Source organism: Carcharodon carcharias, chromosome 3, assembly GCF_017639515.1.
Source record: "Carcharodon carcharias isolate sCarCar2 chromosome 3, sCarCar2.pri, whole genome shotgun sequence".
NCBI lineage: Eukaryota > Metazoa > Chordata > Chondrichthyes > Lamniformes > Lamnidae > Carcharodon > Carcharodon carcharias.
The window spans coordinates 64859611-64883673 of NC_054469.1; the positions used below are offsets into that span (position 1 = coordinate 64859611).

Below are 24063 nucleotides of genomic sequence, written 5' to 3' on the forward strand. Positions count from 1 at the left end.
TTTCCTCAAGGGGTCAGCCTTGTTATCCTGGCTGTTCTGGTCCTACAGGCACCCATAGGGAGGAGGATCATCAGGTGCACACCCCAGGGCTATCCATCCAGGTGACTCCAGGAGTTTCCGGCCCATCCGAATCCCCTCTACCTGTGACCTCCACAGCTCCAGCTCCACAGGCCAAGGAGAGTGCCACTGCCACACAGTAGGACTCCAAAAGCAGGCTGGGGCCCTCCAAGTCTCAGCCCTCCAGAGGACGCCTGCAGCGCCAGGTTGTAAAGGGCGCAGCAGACGACAACATTGTGTGACACCATCTGCCAACTGTTTTGCAGGGCACCAGCAGGTCCAGGCACCGGAACCTCATCTTCAGCATCCCAATGTTCTACTCCACTAAGTTCTGAGTTGCAGTATGAGACTCATTATACCTTCACTCTGCTGCAGTCTGAGGCCGCCACACGGGTGTCATCAGCCACGGCCTCTGTGAGCAGCCCTTATCCCCGAGGAGCCAACCCTGCAGCTTCTGTGGACCCTGGAAGACTTCAGGGATCTGTGACTGATGGAGGATGTAGGAGTCATGGGCACTCCCTGGAAACCATGCACAGACTTGCAGAATGCGTTTCTGGCACACCACAGGGATCTGTGCTGGGTCCCCTATTATTCGTCATTCATATAAATGACATAGACGACTATGTGGGGAGTAGGATTAGTAAGTTTGCGGATGACACAAAGATTGGCTGGGTGGTTAACAGTGAGGTTGAGTGTCTTGGGCTACAGGAAGATATAGACGGGATGGTCAATTGGGCAGATAAGTGGCAGATGGAATTTAACCCTGAAAAGTGTGAGGTGATACACTTTGGAAGGGGTAATTTAACAAAGTAGTATTCAATGAACGGCATGACACTAGGAAGTTCTGAGGAACAAAGGGACCTTTGTGTGTGTGTCTACAGATCTCTGAAGGTGGAGGGGCATATTAGTGGGGTGGTGAAAAAAGCATATAGGACACTTGTCTTTATCAACGAGGCATAGATTACAAAAGTAGGGAAGTCATGTTGGAGTTGTATAGAACCTTGGTGAGGCCAAAGCTGGAGAACTGTGTGCAGTTCTGGTCGCCACATTATAGGAAGGATGTGATTGCACAGGAGGGGTGCAGAGGAGATTCACTAGTATGTTGCCTGGGATGAAACATTTAAGTTATGAAGAGAGGTTGGATAGACTCAGGTTGTTTTTGTTGGAGCAAAGACTGAGGGGCGACCTGATCGAGGTGTACAAGATTATGAGGGAAATGGAAAGGATGGATAGGGAGCAGCTGTTCTCCTCAGTTGAAGGGACAGTCACGAGGGGACAAAAGTTCAAGGTGAGGGGCAGGAGGTTTAGGGGGGGTGTGAGGAAAACCGTTTTTACCCAGAGGGTGGTGACGGTCTGGAATGCGCTACCTGGGAGGGTGGTGGAGGTGGGTTGCCTCACATCCTTTAACGACTCCTGGATGAGCACTTGGCACATCATAACATTCAAGGCTATGGGCCAAGTGCTGGTAAATGGGATTAGGTAGGTAGGGCAGGTGTTTCTCATGTGTTGGTGCAGACTCGATGGGCCGAAGGGCCTCTTTTGCACTTTGTGATTCTGTGATTTTGGTGGTCACACAACCACTGCACATTCAGCGAGTGGAACCCCTTGCGGCTGATGTGGTTCACCACCTGTTGTGACGGAGATCTGAGTGCCACATGAGTGCAGGCGATGGCACCCTGCACCTGTGGGAAACATGAGATCGGGACAAATCCAATTTCTCTTGCATCCCTGCTGTCCTGGTCCGGGGTGAAATGCAAGGTTGTGTGCCCTTGCAAATATGGCAACCATGACCTCATGGAGGCTTGTAAGATCCCATAGAGGTAACCTGTGGAGCCCTGAAAGGAGCCACTGGTGTAAAAATTGAGCATCGCAGACACTTTCATGGCCATTGGCAGTGGATGCCTTCCATGTCCATGTGGCACCAAATCCTGCTGTGGCTGGCGGAGGAGACCAACCAGTTCCATAGTCATGCACAGTTTTCAGCGACTTTGGCTCTTGGCCATCTGCAGGAATGAAATGGGGCATCTATAGATCCTAGGCACCGACCAGCGACTGCTCGCTGTGGCTCTTCGGCAGCGTGTGTGGCAGCCCCAGCCACCACATCTTCCTGAGGGTGCTGTCCTGCCTCTGCACAGCCAGGAGCCTCAAGTCACTCTCTTCTCCATCATCTTTGCTCACTGCAAGCCATCAGGCATACAGCTAGTTCACCAGGCTCCATGATCTTGAGGTACTCCTGCTGCAGGATGAAAGAGAGAGACACATGGTTAGCATGGGTGTACTAAGAACCTGTGAAGGCCCTTTATCGCTTCTCGGAGAGTGCTGACCACCACTTGGATGGCCAGAGATTAGTCCACTGCATGGGTGCCCGAAATCCTGCCCACCACCGCCCCACTCTACCTCTGCCCCACTCCAAATGGTGGCCCATTGGACTGCATGCTGTGCTCTCAGCTCAGGCACAGGCATTCTCCTAACCTGCACTGCAAGGCTGCACTGTTAGTTTGAACCATGGGGGAGACTAGTCCAAACCGGGATGATGACATTTCAGGGGGCTCTGAGCAGCTCCACCAGTGACTGCTCCACGGCCAGCTTTAGCAAGGAGATTATACAACGTGTGCAGTCATCCAACTGTTCTGCAGTCCACTAAAATGCTCATTAGTTTTCAGTCTGTGCTGGGGGGGTGAAAAGCTTTGGAGCACTTGGTGGCATTTTGATGCCTTGGCATTGCTTGAGTGGGCAGAGAAGCTAGAGAACTGACCGATCATATCAACATTGCTGTGCCTGAACTGTCTCAGCTACAGAGGAATGGTCACTTTATGCAGGTGTCCCTAATGCATGGCTGCTTCCCTCACCCATCCTACCCTCCACCCTGATTGCTTGTGTGCTGTTTACCCACAAGGCAGCCCTTTCACCTTCCTCACAAGTTGCCTCAACAACAAGGCTGCTCTTGATTCCTCCCCAATGCTCCTCAAGCTTGAAGCCCAACAAACAGCCCTGGTGAGCACTGCACATCATTGCTTTGTACTCATGTTTGAGTTCCCAACAAAGTGCAGCCTGCCAAGTGCATGCCTTTTATGTGCTGTTGTGAAGCACTGAATGGATGATCCAGCGGGAGGGGGGTGGGTGGGGAATGATTCTGGTGGGTTGGCTTTATCATGATATGCAGGTGTATTACAATGAGGTTCCCGACGTCCAATGGCGGGAAATGCAGCCTTCGGCGGGCTGAGTGGATGATCGTAAACTGGCTTCACGCCGTCATAAAAATGGTCACACCATATTCTCCACTCAATGCCACCAAACAAGTCCGATGCCAGCAGGCATGGAAAATCCTGACCATGGGCTTTTGGAAGCGACAAAGTGCCATGCAGGAAACTTATTAAGAAGCTGGAAGCCAATGGAATTAAAAGGAAAGTATGGGCACAAAATGCAGTGACAAGCAGCAAAGAATGATGGTGATGGATGTTTGTCAGACTTAGAAGTGGTTTGCAGTGGTGTTGTCCAAGGGTCAGCTTTAGGTCTATTATTCTTTTCAACTTTTATAATTTACTCAGGACAGGGAGCAGCATTACAAATTTGCAAATGATTCAAAACTTGGAAAAGTAATATTTAGTGATGAGGATAGTTATAGACTTCAGAATGACATAGGCAGGATGGTGAAATGGCCAGAAGCACAGTAGAAGGAGTCCGATCTGAGCAGTGATACACTTTGGAAAAATGAATGTGCTAAGACATCATACTATAAATGGCGCTATCTTGAAAAGTGTAAATGAGCAGAGAGATCTCGCTGTCCAAATGCACAGATCCTTAAGGGTGGCACGGTGAGTTGATAAGTTGGTTAAAATCACATATAAATTGCTTTGGGTTTGTACCAAAGGTATATAATATAAAAACAAAGAACATGAGGAGCCATAAATAGCAAAAAGACTTTAGGGAATGAGGAGCTGGGCCTCTCCAGTCTGTGGATTCAGAACCCGAGTTTAGTAGCTGGTGAGTTTTTTTTAATCTTTAATCTTTAACTAAGGTTTATTATTACTAGTAGAGTGTGTTAAGTATTAGCGGGATTTATCATGACATGTCAATAAGACATGAAAGAAATCAAAATGTGTACATCAAACTTTATGCTTTTTTTGCTATTTTAATATGGACTTTTGCTCAGCCAAAAGATGGCTGCTACAGGTCACATGACTCAGGATTGGCCATCTGTACTGGAAGTTTCCAACGGGAGTTACAAGAACAAAAGAGTTCCCTGCTCATTCTTGTGAGGTCTCACACCCCATTGTAAGGGCACTATAATCACAAAACCAGGGGACTCGCAGCGATCCAAACTTGTTATTCCTGCAGAGGTGTTAACGGGATCATCTAACACTTGGGACTATACAGGTCCATTTCAAAAGGGAACCGTTGAGGGGAAAATGGACATCATTTGCATCCTTATAAGCTTGCTGCTCTAGCGGAGTCATAGGATCCACTCAGACAATGGCTCCCTGAAACAAGATCCTCAATATGGATGGTGACTCTTACAAAGGCTAATGACTGGGATATTATAAGCTATAAAATACAAGCCAGACCCAGGCACTAGATAAACATCCCTTTTGAAATGATTGTGGAGGAAGGAGGTCACATGTCTCAAATGACCATTTTGAAACCTTTATATTCAGTTGAGAACTGAGAAACAGTCAGTCTGCTGATTACCTCCAACTTGAGAAAAACAGCAGTAGGACCCTCGGCTGACCAAGCAACCAGCCACTTTCTCTCAACTCCTTGAAGCTTGTTTTTATTTTAAAAGCATCCAACCATCGCCTGCCAAACAGTCTATGTACAGAAACCTCATGGTGCTGCATCACACTTTGCTTTAAAGGACTTTCATGCTGATGTCTCCAACCAGGGACTCTCTGAACTTCCTCCATGAAGGAAACTCCCTCTGGGCTTTGACTTTCTGGATTTTGGAAATCACATGACCTGATATTCACTTCTGTGGTTCTTTTACTTCTGTTATCCATAGGTGTAAAATTCCCTCTTTTCTATCCCTTTACTATACATGTGTGTGTGAGAGTCTGACTATGCGTGTGTGTGTCTGTGTGTCCGTGTGTGTGTCCGTGTGTGTGTCTGTGTGTGTCCGTGTGTGTGTGCCCAAGTGTGTGTGCGTGTGTGTCTGTCTGTGTTTGAGAGTCTGTGCCTGTGGGGGTGGGATGTGGGGGTGGGATGCGTGCGTGTGTCCATGTTTCTGTATCTGTGTCGGTGTGTCCATGCATCCGTGCTTATGCATGTGTGTCTCCCCGGGTTTGAAAGTGGAATAAACTAACCTCCCGAGTTATTCATAAAGAGAGTTTGCTGCAATTTACTTATAAAATTGGACTACACAAACTGAGGGTTTGGGGAAACCAGCCACAGCCTAGTTATAAAACAATTAAAAGCATCTCTGCTTACAGAAAAATGGTGATGGGATAAAGAAGTTCAGTTTGCCTGTTTCCTGTCTACAATAGAAACTGGGAGCTCATCTGGGATAGATCCATTATAAGTGAGCCAAAATCTGATCAAAAATTTGGCCAAAGGCCAAATTTAAGAAACGACCCAAATCTGATACTAAAGGAACCAACTGGAAGCCAAGAAGTGGCTGAAACAATCTTTAAACCACAATTAAACGACCACAGCAAATTCTCTTCCCCTAGCACTAAAAAAATGGCAAATTGTGATGCACAGATGTGGTTATGACAAGGAGACTTAGATAACAAAACATTAGCATTTCTAAGCACAAAACAACCGAAAGCTGTAGCTTGGGAGATACAAGTTAAATTACTTGGTAAGGTGAAAAGAAGTGAGCTACTCCAGTTGTTGGTCGAGCATTTGGACCTTATTTATCAACCAGAACAGGCAGACAAGGAGTAAATTCCTAACACCAAACCCCTTCCTCTAGCCAAGTTCGAGCTGGAAAAGCCCAGAATGCAGCTAGAGTTTCAGGAGAGGGAAAAGGAGAGAGAAAGAGAAGATCAGGAGAGGGAAGGGGAGAGAGAAAAATTCCAGCTCCAAAAATTGGAAATGGCGTTAGCAACTCAAAGGGTAACAGTCCAAATCTCCCTACCTCAGAACCACTGTCAGAAGCCCTTACGTACGCTAGGTTCATTCCCAAATTTGAAGGGAGTGATGTGGAGTCCTTTATCGCCACTTTTTGATTCAAAGGCAGTTGCTGAGGAGGGCTGCTCAATGTGTCTGCTAAATATGAACAGACCAAGGCTGTTGTTCTTAATGCGTATGGGTTAATCCCAGAGGCATATCACCAGCAATTCTGGAACACTCGTAAGAAACCCACACAGACCTATCTAGAGTTTGAACAGCTGAAGCAAATCATTTTTGACCTGTGGGTCCGCTCTTTAAAAATATAGCGCACCTATGAGAGATTATGTGACTTGATGTCGCTGGAGAAATTTTAAAACTGCTTAACTTCCTGCCCAAGGATGCACTTTGGGAGCAGAAAGTCAGCAATGGAGCCGTCACAGCAGATAGCTTTCACCTCACCCAGAGCCTGGCAACTCAGGCAGACTTTACCAAGCCACTCCCAAAACCATTGGAAAGATAAGGATAACATGGACAGGAAAGGCACTCCACCCAGGAAGGAAGATGCAAATGAGGGTGCGAGAAGCTCTCCTCAAGTCCGAAAGGAGAACGCCTGGACACCAATGTATTCCCACTGTAACAAAACTGGACACTCCAGACCTGACTGCTGGAAGTTGAAAAAGAAGCCCATTGCTCTTACAGGGCTCCATAAGAGGGACACCCCAGTAGGCAGTGCAGCAGAGCAGGCAGGGACCTTCGCTACAGGAAGTAGCGCCCCTGCGGGCATGGCCCTACGTGTAGTCGAGCCGGACAAAATTCCCGAGAATTATTGGAGTTTTGTCATTTCAGGAACAGTGTCCCATACGCGTCCCAGGATGTGAGCATTGTACTGCTCCGGGATACAGGGGCCACTCAGTCTTTAATGTGGGAAGGAAACATAAGCCTACTCCACCCTGAATCCTCCATGGAAGCTAAGACACTGATCAGTAGAATGGGAGGAGGATACATGTCTGTGCCCCTCCATCGGATCCATCTACAGTGTGACCTAGTCTCAGGTCAAGTGATAGTAGAAATTGTCCCCAAACTGCAGGTGGCAGGAATCGACTTCCTACTCAGAGATGGTTTGGCTAGGTGGTAAGGTGGTAGCCTTATTGCAGATGAGTGCATGGCTGGAAAGATAGTGCAGGAGGGAGGGCTTTAGATTCTTGGGACATTGGGACCAGCTGTGAGGGAGATGGGACCTGGACGATTTGTACATAAATAGAGCCGGGACTGACTTCCAGGTGGGAGTTTTGCTAGTGCTATTGAGGATGATTTAACCATCTTGGCAGGTGTGTGGGAACCAAGAGATAATATCACAGAGAAATAGCAAGTGGGAGATGTAGATAACACTAGAATTAGGAAAAGTAATGTAATAGGTGGGGTCAGAGTAAGGGAAAAAGTAATAAAGCTAAATCAGGGTTACTGTGCATGTATGTCAATGCATGGAGTGTGGTAAATAAGGCTGGTGAATTACAGGCACAGACTGTCATGTGGAAATATTATTTTGTGGCTTTCACAGAGACCTGGCTCAAAGAAAGGCAGGACTGGGTGTTAAATATTCCTGGATACAAGATGTTCAAGAAAGATAGGGAAGGGAGAAAAGGGGGAGGGTGGCGGTATTGATTAAGAAGAGCATTGCAGTGATGGAGAAAGAGGATGTCCCAGAGGGGTCAAGGACAGAATCTATTTGGCTTGAGCTAAGGAACAGGAAAGGTGCAATTACATTGTTTTGTGTTGTCTATAGGCCACCAAACAGTGGGGAGGATGTAGAGGAACGAATTTGCAAAGAAATTACAGAGAGGTGCAATAAGGTAGTTATAATGAGGGGCTTTAATTATCCAAATATAGACTGGGATAGTCATAATACAAAGGGCAGTGAGGGGCAAGAGTTCCTACAGTGTGTTCAGGAATATTTTCTATAGCAGTGTGTTTTCAATCCAATGAGAAAGGAGGCACTGCTAGACCTGGTTCTTGGGAATGAGGTGGGCAAGTGGATCAATTGTCAGTAGGGGAACATTTAGGAGACAGTGTTCATTATATCATAAGTTTTAGGCTAATTATAGAAAAGGATAAAAAACAACCTAAGGTAAGGATAATTCACTGGGGGAAAGCCAACTTCAATGGGGTGAGAACTGGGCCAGTTCTGTATACCACATTTTTAGGAAGGACCTGAAGGGATTGGAGAAAGTGCAGAAAAGATTCATGAGAATGGTTTCAGGGCTGAGGAATTTCAGTTCTGAAGATAGATTGGAGAAGTTAGGACAGTTTCCCTTGAAGAAAAGAAGACTGAAAGGAGACTTGATAGAGGTATTTAAATTAATAAATTGGAGTCCAAGGTTGGCAGGAGCAACAATAGCTGAACAATAGGCTACCTTCAAAGAGGATATTAATTCTGGCACAGTCAAGATGGGGCAAAAAAAGCCAGAGCTTCCTAAATGACAAAAGAGATAGAAATTAGGATAAAGAAGAAAAAATGTGTTTTTAACAGATGTCAGGTAGAAAATACAATTGAGAGCCAGGCTGAATATAGAAGGTTCAGTGGCGAAATGGAAAAGCAAATAAGAGAAGCAAAGAGTGGGTATGAAAAGGGACTGGAAGCCAACATAAAAGGGAATCCCAAAGTCTTCCATAGGCATATAAATAGTAAAAGGACAGTAAAAAGAGTAGAGCTGATTAGGGACCAAAAAGGGAGTTGCACATGGAGGCAGGGGGCATAGCTGAGATATTAAATGAATTCTTTGCATCTGTCTTTAGAAAGAAGATTCTTCCCAGGCCATGATGAAAGGGGAGATAGTTTAGGCACTTGAAGGGGTTAAAATTGATAAAGAGGTATTGGATAAGCTGGCTGCACTTAAAGTGGATAAGGCACCAGGAACGGAAGTGCGACTGGAAATTGCGGAAGCACTGGCCATAATTTTCCAGCTCCTTAGGCTCAAGGGTGGTGCCAGAGGACCTGAGGATTGCAGATGTTACACCCCTGTTCAAAAAAGGCTGTAAAGATAAGCCCAGCAACTATAGGCCAGTCGGTTTAACTTCAGTGGTGGGGAATCATCTCAAAATAATAATTTGGAACAAAATTAATAGTCACATGGACAAATGCTGGATAATTCAGGAAAGCCAGCATAGATTTCTTAAGGGAAAATCAAGTTCAACTAACTTGCTAGAGATTTTGAACAGTTAACAGAGAGGGTTGATGACAGCAATGTGGTGTACGTAGACTTACAAACACATTTGATGCAGAGCCACACAACAGACTTGTAAGCAACATTATAGCTCATGGAATAAAGGGTCAGTAGCAACACGGGCCAGAATTTTACGCTCCCCCACCCCCGGCAGATTCTGAGGTGGGGAGGGGGAACGTGAAATTGCATGGAAGGGATTCCCTCTGGAATACTGCCCGCCCCAACCTGGTCACCATGTTACAGTGGGGCAGGCAGGGCTTCAGAGGAGAAGCCCACCCTTGCCTCACTTAAGGCCTTTAAGTGGCCACTTATGGTCACTTAAGAGCCTTTTCCCACCCAGGCTCAATTTTTAGGCTGGCAGGCAGAAGACAGATTGGAGTGGAAGTGGGGGGAAGGTTTGAAGGGGGATGGGGGGGGAGAGGCACCTCCATCAGAAGCTCCCTTCTGACTGGAGCGCCCTCCCCTTAAGGCCCAGTGACCTCTGGATCTCCCTCCGCCACCAACCACCCCCCCCACCCCCCCGGCACCCCTCCACCCCATCCCCCTGGACTCTGATCACCCCCCTCGCAAATCTACCATGCCTTCCCTACCATCCCCGCCCTGGGAGCCCTGCCACTTACTCCTTCGCCGATTCCCGGCACTTGGTTCCAGACAGCTCCTTGCAGTGCTTCTCCCGGCCATTGCAGCACTGTTCCTGGAGGGACTGAAGAGCTGCTGGCCAATCTGATTGGCTGGCAGCTCTACAAGTCAGGACTTCGTTCCAGTGATGGGTGGAAGTCTTGCCTTATGCCAATCAATGCTCGTTAGAGTGGGAAATGGCATCGGGCCTGCTAGGGTCAGCGGGGATATGTTCCCCTTCAACTCTTCAGCTGGCTGGGCCGAGCCCTGAAGAAGTCATATGAACTTGAAACATTAACTCTGTTTCTTTCTGCACAGATGCTGCCAGACCCACTGAGTTTTTTCCAGCACTGTCTGTTTTTATTCCAGATTCCCAGCATCCACAGTATTTTGCTTTTATCTAGAGGTTATGTTGAACTTGTATAAGAATCTAGTTCAGCCTCAGCTGGAGCATTGCATTCAGTTCTGGGTGCTGCATTTTAGGGAGGATGTGAAAGCATTGGAGAGAGTGCAGAAAAGATTCACGAGAATCGTTCCAGGGATAAGGAACTTCAGTTCTGAAGATAGATTGGAGAAGTTGGGACTTTTCCTTTGGAGAAAAAGAGGCTGAATAGACTTGATAGAGGTATTCAAAATTATGCGGGGTCTGGACAGAGTAGATAGGAAGAAAGCCCACTCAAGAAAGGCTGAAAAATGAGATGGCACAAATTTAAAGTAATTGGTAAAAGAAGCAAAAGCAACATGAGGAATAACTATTTAACGCAGTGCGTGGTTCGGTCTGGAATGCTCTTCCTAAAAATGTGGTGGGGGCAGCTTCAAATGAAGCTTTCAAAAGGGAATTAGACTGTTATCTGAAAAGGAAGAATGTGCAGGGTTATGGGAATAAGGTGGGATAATGGCACTAAGCGAATTGCTAATTTGGAGAGGTGGTGCAGACCCAATGGGCCGAATGGACTCCTTCTGCACTGTAACAATGCTGTGATGCTAGTACTTTATAAATCACTTGTTAGGCCATCAGCTGGAGTGTTGTGCACATTACTGGGTCCCAACTTTCATAAACCTAAAGGCTTATGAAAGGTTACATAGCAGGTTTAGCAGGATGTCCCCAGGGAAGATGGGTTTCAGTTATGAAGAGATGTTGGGAAAGTTGGGACTGTTCTCTTGGGAACGGAGAGTTTAAGCGGCAACCTAATGGGGCTTTCAAGATGATGAGAGGCTTTTATAGAATAGACAGAGAAAAACTATTTCCTCTGGTGAGTGGATTAATAACCAAATAAATCAATAAATTCAAAATCATTTGGCAAAAGATCCAGAGTGAAGATGAGGAGAAATGCTTTCACTCATAGGGGAGAATTTCCTCCCAGTCCGGGGGGTTGTGCGGGGGTGGGCACACAGCCAATTAAGGCCTGCCCAGCATGAAGCACTGTGAGCTCCCTGTGCAGGCTTGGGGGGGTGGATTGCATGAGGCACTCTACCTCAGGGAGATTAGTTTCACGTATAAAACATTGAATAAAGGGAGAACTAAATTTTAAGGACCAGAGGAAATAGTTTTTCTCTGTCTATTCTTTAAAAGCCTCTCATCATCTTGAAAGCCCCATTAGGTTGACTCTTAAACTTTCCGTTCCCAAGAGAACAGTCCCAACTTTCCCAACCTCTCTTCATAATTGAAACCCATCTTCCCTGGGGACATCCTGGTAAACCTGCTATGTAACCTTTCATAAGCCTTTAGGTTTATGAAAGTTGGGACCCAGTATTGTGCACAACATTCCAGCTGATGCCTAACAAGTGATTTATAAAGTCTTAGCATGTGAAACTGTCATATGAGCAGGAACACGTCCATTAATGTTAATAAAAATGTTTCCAACACTTTAAAAACGTTCATGAAACCTCATCCCGCCTATGGATGAGGTTCCATGAAAAATGCGAAGGCCGCCTGTGCTCTTCGTCTGCCCGCCAACCTTAAGATTGGACGGGCAGCTCAGGTCAACGATTTAATAGATAGTTAACAGGCCTTGATAGGCCTTTGACTCGGCTGCACACCCGCCGAACTGAAAATCTGAATCATGCGCGGTGACGTCAGGACGCACGCCCGACGTCACCCCGCATCATTTTACGCCTCGGCAAGTGGGCCCCACTCTCGCTTGTTGAGTCGAAGACTCTACCCATAGTTGCTGGGATCTGTAACACTCTATTTGATACTTTCCCTCCCGGGTCTTAAATGTTGTCAATTTCACTAAGATAACTCGTTCGTACTGAAAATGTACAAGTTGCTGTTTTAATCAAGAACAAATCAGATAAATAAACTGCCAGTTCCTTACCAACAATTTTTCCAGTCAGCTGCCATTTACGTAGGTTTTCAATGATACTCACAAGAATCAAGCACATTATGACCAGGGACACAGGAAGATCCGAAAAGTTTTTGATTGCGGTTATGCCATACTGTGCCTTTTGAAAGAAATGATAAATCAACACAAAGTATTGAAGCAATTGTAATCCCCTGAGACATCTCTGCATTAATTGATGATGCAATCTGATTCCAGTTCTTGATTTGATTTTAAAGTTGGTCGATTATCTATGCCAGAACACAGCATAAAATCTTATTTACTGCTTTTCTAAAATGAACAAGATTTAATGTTTAATCTAACTTACGTAAAAATACTAACACCTGTCGATTAATATCTTTTCCTGTTTTCTTCTGAAACTCTCTGATATCTCACCAAAATTGCTGGTGCTCATGTGCGACCATTGGCATAGAAGGCATCATAGTCAAACACGATTGTGTCATCGTTTCAAGACCGTATGACTCTCCTTCAGAGCCACATGGACTCAAAATGTTAGCTCTGTCTTTCTCTCCACAGATACAGTCAAACCTGCTGAGTTTTTCCAGCATTTTTTATTTTTGTTTCAGATTTCCAGCATCCGCAGTATTTTGCTTTTATATTATACGATTGTGTCATCAACAGATTACATCCAGGAGTATGAACCCCTGCTGATTTCACTCTCCCTACCTACTCCATGACACTAGTCAATTTTAACAGCTCTGTTATCAATTAACTCAAGACCAACACAGATCAGAGTTCAAATCTGGGATCTTATTCATCTCTATGGCTCAATGCAAGGCAATGCATTTATATAAAAAACCATTGGGAAAGTTCAGTGTATTATATTAAGATTTAATAACTTCAATCATATCTCTTTTAATCTTCCTTAAAGTGCTCAATTTCTCCAATGATTCAGTTTGAATATAAATATTGGCAAAGAAATTCACTAGATTTCCTAGATAGCGGGATTTCCAGTATACACATACATAGGGCAGGATCTTATCTCGTCGGACTGGTGCAGGGGATGCGCCCACTGACCACCACCCACGATCGGGCCCTGACATCTATTTCACGCTGACTGGCCAATTAACAGTATACAATGCTGAGCGCTGCCGGGGGGACGGGAGGAGGGCTTGTATGGAAGTTTGCACATGCATGCGGGTGCTTGCAATGAAAGCTCCTTGACGCACAGAGCTGCCTCAGGAGCTGAATATTTTTGAAATCCAAAACTAAACATCTTGTAAACGTTAAAAACATGTCCCTGTCACATGAGCAGGGACGTGTTATAAATGACATCACAACATTTAAAAAAAATTTAATTCCTGTTGGAAACCTCATCCTGCTCGTGGATGAGGTTTCATTAAAAATCCAATGGCCACCTGGCTGATTCGCCTGCCCGCCAACTGTAAGGTTGGACGGGCAGTAAAAAATTAAACTCATTTAATATTTTATGGCCTTAATAGGCCTGTTAATTGTTGGTGGGCGCGCTGCTGATTCCCGCATGCGCCCACTGACCGAAATATTGCGTAAGTGTGCAATGATGTCAGCACGCTTGCCCAATGACATCGCACGTCATTTTACGCTCGAGCAATTCAGCCCATAGGATCATAGAATAAAATCACAGAATAGTTATAGCACAAAAGGAGACCATTTGGCCCATCATGTCCATGCCAGCTCACTGTAAGACCAACTCAACTAGTCTCATTCCCAGGGCTTTTCCTTGTAGCCCTGTAAATTTTTCTCCAGATAATTACCCAAATCCCATGATTGAATTTGCCTCCACCAAACTCTCAGGCAGTGCATTTCAGACCCTCACCATTCACTGCATAAAAAGCTGTTCCTCATGTCACTGTTGTTTCTTTTGCCAATCACCTTAAATCGGTGTCCTCTGATTCTCCAGCAGTTTCTCTTTATCTACTCTGTCCAGACCCCTCATGATTTTGAATACCTCTATCACATCTCCTCTCAACCTTCTCTTCTCCAAGGAGAAGAGCCCAAACTTCTCCAATCTAAGCTGAAGTCCTAATCACTGGAACCATCCTTGTGATTCTTTTCTGAGACCTCTCTAAAACCTTCACATCCTTCTTAAAGTGTGATACTCAGAATTGGATACAATACTCCAACTGAGACTGAACCAGTGTGATATACTTGCATTTACATTCCTTGCATTTACTCTATGCCCCTAATAATAATACTGAGAATCCTAAGTGCTTTTGCAACCTGCCCTGTCACCTTCAATGATTAGTGCGCAAAGACCCCCAGGTACCTCTGGTTCTGCACTCCTTTTAGAATTGTTCCTTTATTTTATATCTTCTTTCCTCATTCTTCCTACCAATATAAATCACTTCAAACTTCCCTTTAAATTTCACCTGCAGTTGGCTGCATTCCCTCAGCCTTTCTATATCCTCTTGACATAATCACTGTCTCATAGTTTTAAATGCTTCTGAGTTTTGGGTCATTTGCAAATTTTGAAATTGTGCCATGTACACAAGCATAGGTTATTAATAAAGATCAAGAAAAGCAGTGGTCCTAATACTGACCCCTGGAGAAGTCCACAAGATCCCTTTCTCCAGTCAAAAAAGCAATTGTTCACCACTACTCTCCGTATCCTGTCACTCAGCCAATTTCATATCCATGCTCCTACTGTGCTTTTTATCCTTTATTCGCTGGCTGGGCCAGTATTTATTGCCCATCCCTAGCTGCCCTTGAGAAGGTGTGGGAAGGGTTCTTCTTGAGCTGCTGCAGTCCATGTGGTGTAGGTACACCCACAGTGCTGTTAGGGTGTTCCAGGATTTTGACACAGCAACAGTGAAGGAGCGGCGATATATTTCCAATTCAGGATGGTGAGTGACTTGGAGGGGAACTTGCAGGTGGTGGTGTTCCCATGTATTTGCTGCCCTTGTCCTTCTAGGTGGTAGTGGTCATGGGTTTGGAAGGTGGTGTCTAAGGAGCCTTGGAGATTTCCTGCAATGCATCTTGCAGATGGTACACACTGCTGTTACTGTGCGTCAGTGGTGGAGGGATTGAATGTTTATGGATGTGGTGCCATTCAAATGGACAATGTCCAGCTTCTTCAGAGTTGTAGGAGCTGCACTCATCCAGGCAATGGGGAGTGTTCCATCACTTTCTTGACTTGTGCCTTGTCGATGGTAGACATGCTTTGGGGAGTCAGGAGGTGAGTTACTCATCGCACGATTCCTAGCCTCTGACCTGCTCTTGTAGCATGAGTATTTATATGACTAGTCCAGTTCAGTTTCAGGGCAATGGTAACCCCCAGGATGTTGATAGTGGGGGGATTCAGTGATGGTAATGCCATTGAACATCAAGGAGCAATGGTTGGGTTCTCTCTTGTTGGTCATTGCGTGACACTTGTGTGGCACAAATGTTACTTGCCACTTGTCAGCCCAAGCCTGGATATTGTCCAGGTCTTGCTGCATTTGGACATGGACTGCTTCAGTATTTGAGATGTCACGAATGGTGCTGACCATTGTGCAATCATCAGCGAACATCCTCACTTCTGACCTTAAAATGGAAGGAAGGTCATTGATGAAGCAGCTGAAGATGGTTGGGCCTAGGACACTATCCTGAGGAACTCCTGCAGTGATGTCCTGGAGCTGAGATGACTGACCTCCAACAACCACAACCATCTTCCTTTGCGCTAGGTATGACTCCAACCAGTGAAAAGTTTTCCCCCTGATTCCCATTAACTCCAGTCTTGCTAGGGCTCCTGGATGCCACATTCTCTCAAATGCTGCCTTGCTGTCAAGGGCAGTCAATCTCACCTCACCTCAGGAGTTCAGCTCTTTTGTCCATGTTTGAACCAAGACTGTAATGACATCAGGAGCTGAGTGGCCCTGGCAGAGCCCAAACTGGGCACCAGTGAGCAGGTTATTGCTAAGCCAGGTGCTACTTGATCGCACTGTTGATGACCCCTTCCATTACTTTACTGATGATCGAGAGTAGACTGATGGGGCGGTAATTGGCCAGATTGGATTTGTCCTGCTTTTTGTGTATAGGACATACCTGGGCAATTTTCCACATAGCCAGGTAGATGCCAGTGCTGTAGCTGTACTGGAACAGCTTGGCAAGAGGTGCAGCAAGTTCTGGAGCACAAGTCTTCAGTACTAATGCTAGAATACTGTCAGGGCCCATAGCCTTTGTAGTATTCAGTACCTTCAGCTGTTTCTTGACATCACGTGGAGTGAATCGAATTGGCTGAAGGCTGGCATCCGTGATGCTGGGGACCTCCGGAGATGGCCGAGATGGATCACTCAGCACTTCTGGCTGTAGATTATTGAGAATGCTGCAGCTTTATCTTTTACACTGCTGTGCTGGGCTCCTCATGGGGATATTTGTGGAGCCTTCTCCTCCAGTGAGTTGTTTAATTATCTACCACCATTCACGACTGGATGTGGCAGGACTGCAGAGCTTAGATCTGATCCGTTGGTTGTGGGATCGCTTAGCTCTATCTATCACTTGCTGCTTATGCTGTTTGGCACGCAAGTAGTCCTGTTTTATAGTTTCACCAGGTTGACACCTGATTTTTATGTATGCCTGGTGCTGCTCCTTAAATGCCCTTCAGCACTCTTCATTGAACCAGGGTTGATCCCCTGGCTTGATGGTAATGGCAGAGTGGGGAATATGCTGGGCCATGAGGCTACAGATTGTGTTTGACTACAATTCTGCTGCTGCCGATGGCCCACAGCGCCTCATGGATGCCCAGTCTTGAGTTGCTAGATCTGCTCAAAATGTATCCCATTTAGCACAGTGCCACACAACACGATGGAGGGTATCTTCATTGTGAAGGCAGGACTTCGTCTCCACAACGACTCTGCGGTGGTCACTCCTACCGTTACTGTCATGGACAGATGCATCTGCGGCAGGCAGGGTGGTGAAGATAAGGTCAAATATGTTTTTCCCTTTTATTGGTTCTCTCATTACTTGCCACAGACCCAGTCTAGCAGCTATTTCCTTTAGAACTCGGCCAGCTCGGTCAGTAGTAGTGCTACCGAGCCACTCTTAGTGATGGACATTGAAGTCCCCCACCCAGAGTACATTCTGCGCTCTTGCCACCCTCAACTCTTCCTCCAAGTGATGTTCAGCATGGAGGAGCACTGATTCATCAGCTGAGGGAGGGCGGTACATGGTAGTGAGCAGGAGATTTCCTTGCCTATGTTTGATCTGATGCCATGAGACTTCATGGGATCCGAAATTGATGTTGAGGGCTCCCAGTGCAACTCCCTACCGACTGTATACCACTATGCTGCCACCTCTGCTGGGTCTGTCCTGCCGGTGGGACATAACATATCCAGGGATGGTGATGGTGGAGTCTGGGACATTATCTGTAAGATATGATTCTATGACAATGACTAGTCAGGCTGTTGCTTGACTAGTCTGTGAGACAGCTCTCCCAATTTTGGCACTAGCCCTCAGATATTAGTAAGGAAGACTTTGCAGGGTTGACAGGGCTGCAATTGCCGTTGCCGTTTCCGGTGGCTAGGTCAATGCCGGGTGGTCCGTCTGAGTTCATTCCTTTTTTGTGTCTTTGTAGCAGTTTGTTACAACTGAGTGGCTTGGTAGGCCATTTCAGAGGGCATTTAAGAGTCAACCACATTGCTGTGGGTCTGGAGTCACATGTGGGCCAGACCAGGTAAGGACAACAGATTTCCTTTCCTAAAGGACATCAGTGAAACAGATGGGTTTTTACAAAAATCAACAATTGTTTCATGGTCATCATTAGATTTTTAATTCCAGGTTTTTTTTAAATTTCAGATTTTGTTTTGGAGATTTAAGGAACAAGGTTTGGCTGAGGAGGGCCTTGCTGGTGAAAATCAAATCTGCAAAACTCAGGGTGGGTGGAATGATTTTCAAAGGACAGTGAAAGCTTTGACCTAGCGTGACAGGAAGAAGTGAGCCACCGGAGAGCTACGAGTTACTTTGGTTCCTGTAATGTTACATATCTGCCAGAAATGCAGCATCCACGAAATGGGTTGCAAGACGTATCTTGGTTGTGTTTGTCAGCTCATACGAAAGTGCTCTTTCTTTAGTTTGTTATATTATTTGCCTATTAAGTAATGTTTGGTCTATGTTGATTTTAGTTTGCTTGTTACAGTAAAGGCATTAAAACATGAAATCTTGTCCTTCAGTTCTTTCTGTCAGTCAGTGGGAAATTCATCTCTTTTTGAAAGTTATCAGTCTCTACAGGGATTGTAACAATGGTATAGCTTATAGTACTTGTGAGCTGTTAACATCTTACAGATTCCATTCTTATACTGAACATATAGGTGCTGATTAATCTCCTCAGCCCCAAGGCAGAAAGGAATGGTCAGGCAGAACACTTTAAAAGCAAGGGTGGGCAAAAGCTACTCAAGATTTTCTGTCCAATCAATTCAATCATAATCAAATGACTAGTTCCGAACAATATCTAGAGCTTACACCAGATGTAAGGAAATATTGTACTCTACTTAACACTGTGCAGTCAATCATATACCTCTGAGCTAACTGTTGACATGGTAAATTGAATACACTTATGATTCAACAGAAAGTGTCCTTGAATAATAACAACCTGAAATAATAGGCTAGCAGAACAAGAGGACATCAATGAATTTTATAAGTTGATTCTGTTGATGGTTTGTTTTCCAATGCTGCAATAACTCAAACTGTAGGATATCAATTAACTGCCACCATGTAAACGCCGGTTATTTACTGTATCTCATCTTATGAAGATTTGGAAACAATAATTCAATAAACATGCGACAGCCCCTGGATATTATATAACAAACGACAGCACGGCTTTTACATTTTTTTACGCTGCCTGAATTCTAAAAAGAAGCACAATACAAATGACAAGCAATTAAGAATCCATTACCTGTGAACCTGCAATTATAAAACCAAAGCAAGGTAGTGTTGTGAAAATCAGCTGCATGAGTAAGGCTGGCTGCCTGAAACACAAATAACAAAGCCTCTGCTAAATATTAATATGCCCAGAATATTGAAAATGGAGTAGTTACTATCAGAAATGTATTCAATATATTCTAATGGCTTTTTACTGTATAGAAAAATTGGACTGCAATTTTAAAAAAATTGAACAATAAGTTACTCACTTTTTAAATTAATTAGCTTGAAACTACTTTCTTAAAGGCTAAGATGGAATTCGGATAAGTGTAGAAAAATAGTTTTAAAATAAATAATTAATGTATACTTGATATAGGATCACCCACTGATCATAGGGGTGAGCCATCATTAAAGAAAAAGAAACTTATAAATACAACACTGTTTTAAAAACAATTATTTGACTATAGTGCAAACATATTTACGGATTTTCATTTGATTCCAGCACAGTTAAAAATTCTGGATATTCTAAGTGTCCCCTTTAGATTTTGGTCAGTCATAAAAAAGGGGCACATCTGCTTTGCTTTTTCAGTCCCCAGGAGGGGCTTCTATCCAAAACAATAATATTTATTTGCGTGTATTGTTGGATCTGTGTGGTGGCAATTTTCACTATTCTTATTGCAAATTCATTGAACTGCTCAATTACTAGAGCTGAACAAGGAATAACAGACCTTACTGACAAAGCATAAACTTGCAATCTTTAATTTACTTTCTTTTTTGTTTAAATGCAATTACTTAATAATTGATCACATTCTTAGGTTATTTCAAAGCACTTCACAATTTTAAATTGTGTTGTCTAGATATGGAAGCAACATAGCAGCCAATTTACTCACAGCATTTGCTATGAAGGGCCATTTTTTTAATTAACTGAGGATAAATCATAAAGCCATAATTTAAAGCTTAGTCTACTGGTGGCTGACTTAAATGTTAAACACAACAAAAAAAGGTTGCCTTTCTAGTCAATGTCAGCATAGAATAAAATTCAAAGTTATTTTACAAATACCTTAAGAGTAAAAGGATAACTAGGGAAAGAGGAGGACCCATTCAGGACCATAGTGGTAATTTGTGTGTGGAGCCGGAAGACGCAGGTAGGGTTCTAAAAGAATACTTTGTGTCGGTGTTCACAAGTGAGAGGGATGATGTGGGTATGGAAATCAGGCAGAAGGACTGTGATATAATTAAAGAAATTAGCATAGAAAGGGAGGAGGTTCTAAGTGGTCTTAAAACTAGATAAATCTCCAGGCCCGGATGAAACGTAGCCCAGACGTTGAGTGAGGCAAGGGAGGAGACAGCAGTGGTGCTGGCAATAATTTTCAATACCTCTCTGGCCAAAGGAGAGGTGCCAAAGGACTGGAGGACAGCCAATGTGGCATCATTATTCAAGAAGGGAGGAAGGGATGAACCAGGGAACTACAGGCCAGTCAGTCTAACCTCAGTGGTGGGGGAAACTATTGGAAGCAATTCTGAGGGACAGAATTAATCTACACTTGGAGAGGCAGGAATTAATCAAGGACAGTCAGTATGGTTTTGTTAAGGGGAGCTCATGTCTGACCAATTTGATTGAATTTTTCAAAGAGGTGACCAGGTGTATAGGTTAGGGCAATGCAATTGACAGAGACTACTTGGACTTCAGCAAGGCTTTTGATAAGGTCCCGCATGGGAGACTAATAGCGAAGGTAAGAGCCCATGGGATCCAAGGCAATTTGGCAAATTGGATTCAGAATTGGCTGAGTGGCAGGAAGCTGAGGGTGATGGTCAAGGGGTAGATAGGGTAGACAGGAAGGAACTTTTCCCCTTGTTGGAGGGATCAATGACCAGGGGGCATAGGTTTAAGGTAAGCAGCAGGACATTTAGGGGGGATGTGAGGAAGAATTTTTTCACCCAGAGGGCGGTGGGAGTCTGGAACTCGCTGCCTGAAAGGGTGGTAGAGGCAGAAACTCTCACAACATTTAAGAAGTACTTGGATGTGCACTTGCAAGCCATGACAGTCCATCTTGTGACTGGATGCCTGTATCCAGTGGGGTTCCACAGGGATCGGTGTTGGATCCCTTGCTGTTTATGGTATATATAAACGATTTAGACTTGAATGTAGGAGGGTTAATTAGTAAGTTTACAAATGACATGAAAATTGGTGGGGTGGTAAGTAGTGAGGAGGATAGCCTTAGATTACAAGAGGATATAGATGGGTTGGTCAGATGGGCTGATCGATGGCAAATGGAATTTAATCCAGATAAGTGTGAGGACAAGGCATGGGAATACACAATGAATGGTAGGACCCTGAGAAGTACCGAGGATCAGAGAGACCTTGGCGTGCATGTCCACCGGTCCCTTAAGGTAGCAGAACAGGTAGATAAGATGGTTAAGAAGGCATACGGAATACTTGCCTTGATTAGTCGAGGCATAGAATTTTAGAGCAAGGAGGTTATGCTGGAGCAGTATAAAATGCTGGTTAGGCCACAGCAAGGGTTCTGGAATCCGCATTATAGGAAGGATGTGATTGCGCTAGAGAGAGTGCAGAGGAGATTTACCAGGATGTTGCCTGGGCTGAAGAGTTTTATTCATGAAGAGAGGTTGGATAGATTGGGGTTATATTTCCTGGAGCAGAGGAGATTGGAGGGGGGGACATGATCGATGTGTATAAAATTATGAGGGGCATAGATAGGGTAGACAGGAAGGAACTTTTCCCCTTGATGGAGGGATCAATGACCAGGGGACATAGGCTTAAGGTAAGGAGCAGGAGGTTTAGAGGGGATGTGAGGAAGAATTTTTTCACCCAGAGGATGATGGGAGTCTGGAACTCGCTGCCTGAAAGGGTGGTAGAGGCAGAAACTCTCACAACATTTAAGAAGTATTTGGATGTCCAAATGCGAGCCATGACATACAAGGCTATGGGCCTAGTGCTGGAAAATGGGAGTAGAATAGTTAGGTACTTGTTTCACCGGCACAGGCTTGAAGGGCCGAAGGGCCTTTTTCTGTGCTGTGGACCTCCATGATTCTATGACTAACATTCTTAGGAAAGTTATTGCATGGCGTAGGCATACAGTTAAAATTCCCTTCACCCCACCCAAATAACAACTCTAAATTATAGCCCCAACTTCAAATAGGCAAGTTAAAAGGTGCAGAAAAAAATGAAAACACTGCACAGTTAAAGACTTCCAATTTAGCGCCAAATTATTGTTATACACTCTGGACTGGGAACTGAGTTGAGACCAGCTAAAGTAATTTAACAGCCAGCAGAAAAATAAAACATTCATCCTATCAGTGTGAATTTAAACCTATATACAGACCATAAGATTCTCCAGCCATTTGACTGGCCAATACCCCAGAAAAAAAAGAGCCAATTAATGAGTCACTTGTGATTTTGCCTTTCACTTGTTATTTGCTTAGCCTCAGTTATCTGTTATCATAACTGGAATGGATAAAGGAGTAGGTATTACATACTTTCAAATACTGCTCATCATACATTTTGAATAATTCCAACGTACTTACCATTCTTTCACATTAGACAGAATGCGCTTTTTGAACATCAGAAACTTCAGTGGAATCCATATGATCAAAGACACACATGCAACATATGCCACTGAACAGGCCACTATGAGTTGATATGATTTTAAGTCCGCGGGTGAATTTTTTTCCATGACAATCGAGGCAAACCGTTCTGCAACAACAATTGTCGGAGCACATAGAGCAGCAAACTGAAAGACTTCAAAAACCACAAACTTGATTTTGTTTCCAGAAATCATTTCTTTTTATATATTGTAAATTCCACTCAGCTCTAATGATTGCAACAAGATTTGTGCCACTTCTTCGTTCTCTTCCTAAGGTTTCTCTGCTTAAGGCTACTGCAATGATAGGCTAAATATAGATCTTTATTGTCCCATGACACCAGCATTTCGTCTTCTGTGCCATAAACATGTTACTGAGTAACTTAAGTTGCCAGCTATTCTATGAAAGTTTCAAATATAGAAACATTTTGAATCATTGAAATATGAATCATGTAAATAATTGTCTAAAGATGAATAATTTTTGGCTCAAAATTGTTCCCGAAAACAAAACGGTCATCTGATATTATAGATCTCAAAATCCGATAAACAATTCTCCAAGAGTGAAACTGTATTCCCTTCTTGTAAACAAATAGCAATTTAATTGAACTTCAGGGAAAATATTTCAATAAATTATAATTTTGAGGGTATGTCCAAAATGCAACGGGTTTGAACCATAAACTTCAATTCTGCTTTCTGAAACTTAAAATGTCTTATAACTAAATGTATACTTTACTGCAGGTTAAAGGGGTATTTTTACTTTTGACAGTTCTACAATAATATGATCAGCTATATTTGACTTCAAAACCAAAAAGTCCTTGTTAGGGTTCAGGGCTCAACTAGGAAAGCAATCATTTCAAACTTTTCACTGTCACCATATGATTGGAGCTGATTTTCTGACTTAGGAGAATTAAGTCACTTTAGAATCATGGAGAATCAAAGAATAATTATAACAAAGAAGGAAGCCATTTGGCCCTTCATGTCTGTGCCAGCTTTCTGTAAGAGCAACTCAAATAGTTCCACTCCCTGCCATTTCCCCATAGCCCTGCAAATCTTCTCTTTTGATAATTATCTAATTCACTTTTGAAAACCACAATTGAAACTGCCTCCACCACACTCTCAGGCAGTGCATCCCAGATCCTAATCACAGGTTGTGTAAAAAAAGTTTTCCACATACCACCTTTAGTTCATTTACCATTAACCTTAAATCCTTATCCTCTGGTTCTCAAAGTCTCCACCAATGGGAAAAGTTTCTCCCCTTCTACTCTGTCCAGACGCTCATGATATTGAATTCCACTATCAAATCTCTCTCAAACTTCTCTTCCCTAAGGAGAAGAGCCCCAGCTTCCCCAATCTATATAA

The 24063-nt window shown here is 44.1% G+C and overlaps 1 protein-coding gene across 1 annotated transcript in view; it reads right to left on the minus strand.

Annotated features, from left to right (window-relative positions):
- The window catches only part of LOC121276300 (transmembrane protein 236-like), a 28879-nt gene extending 5892 nt beyond the window's left edge, over positions 1 to 22987 (minus strand). The window contains exons 1-3 of the mRNA XM_041184561.1: positions 22649 to 22987; positions 19137 to 19209; positions 12266 to 12392 (exon numbers count right to left, since the gene is read on the minus strand). Of these exons, the coding sequence (XP_041040495.1) occupies positions 12266 to 12392; positions 19137 to 19209; positions 22649 to 22902 (454 nt within the window). The 5' untranslated portion in view covers positions 22903 to 22987. The remainder of the gene's footprint in view (positions 1 to 12265; positions 12393 to 19136; positions 19210 to 22648) is intronic.
- Positions 22988 to 24063: the final 1076 nt, after the last annotated feature.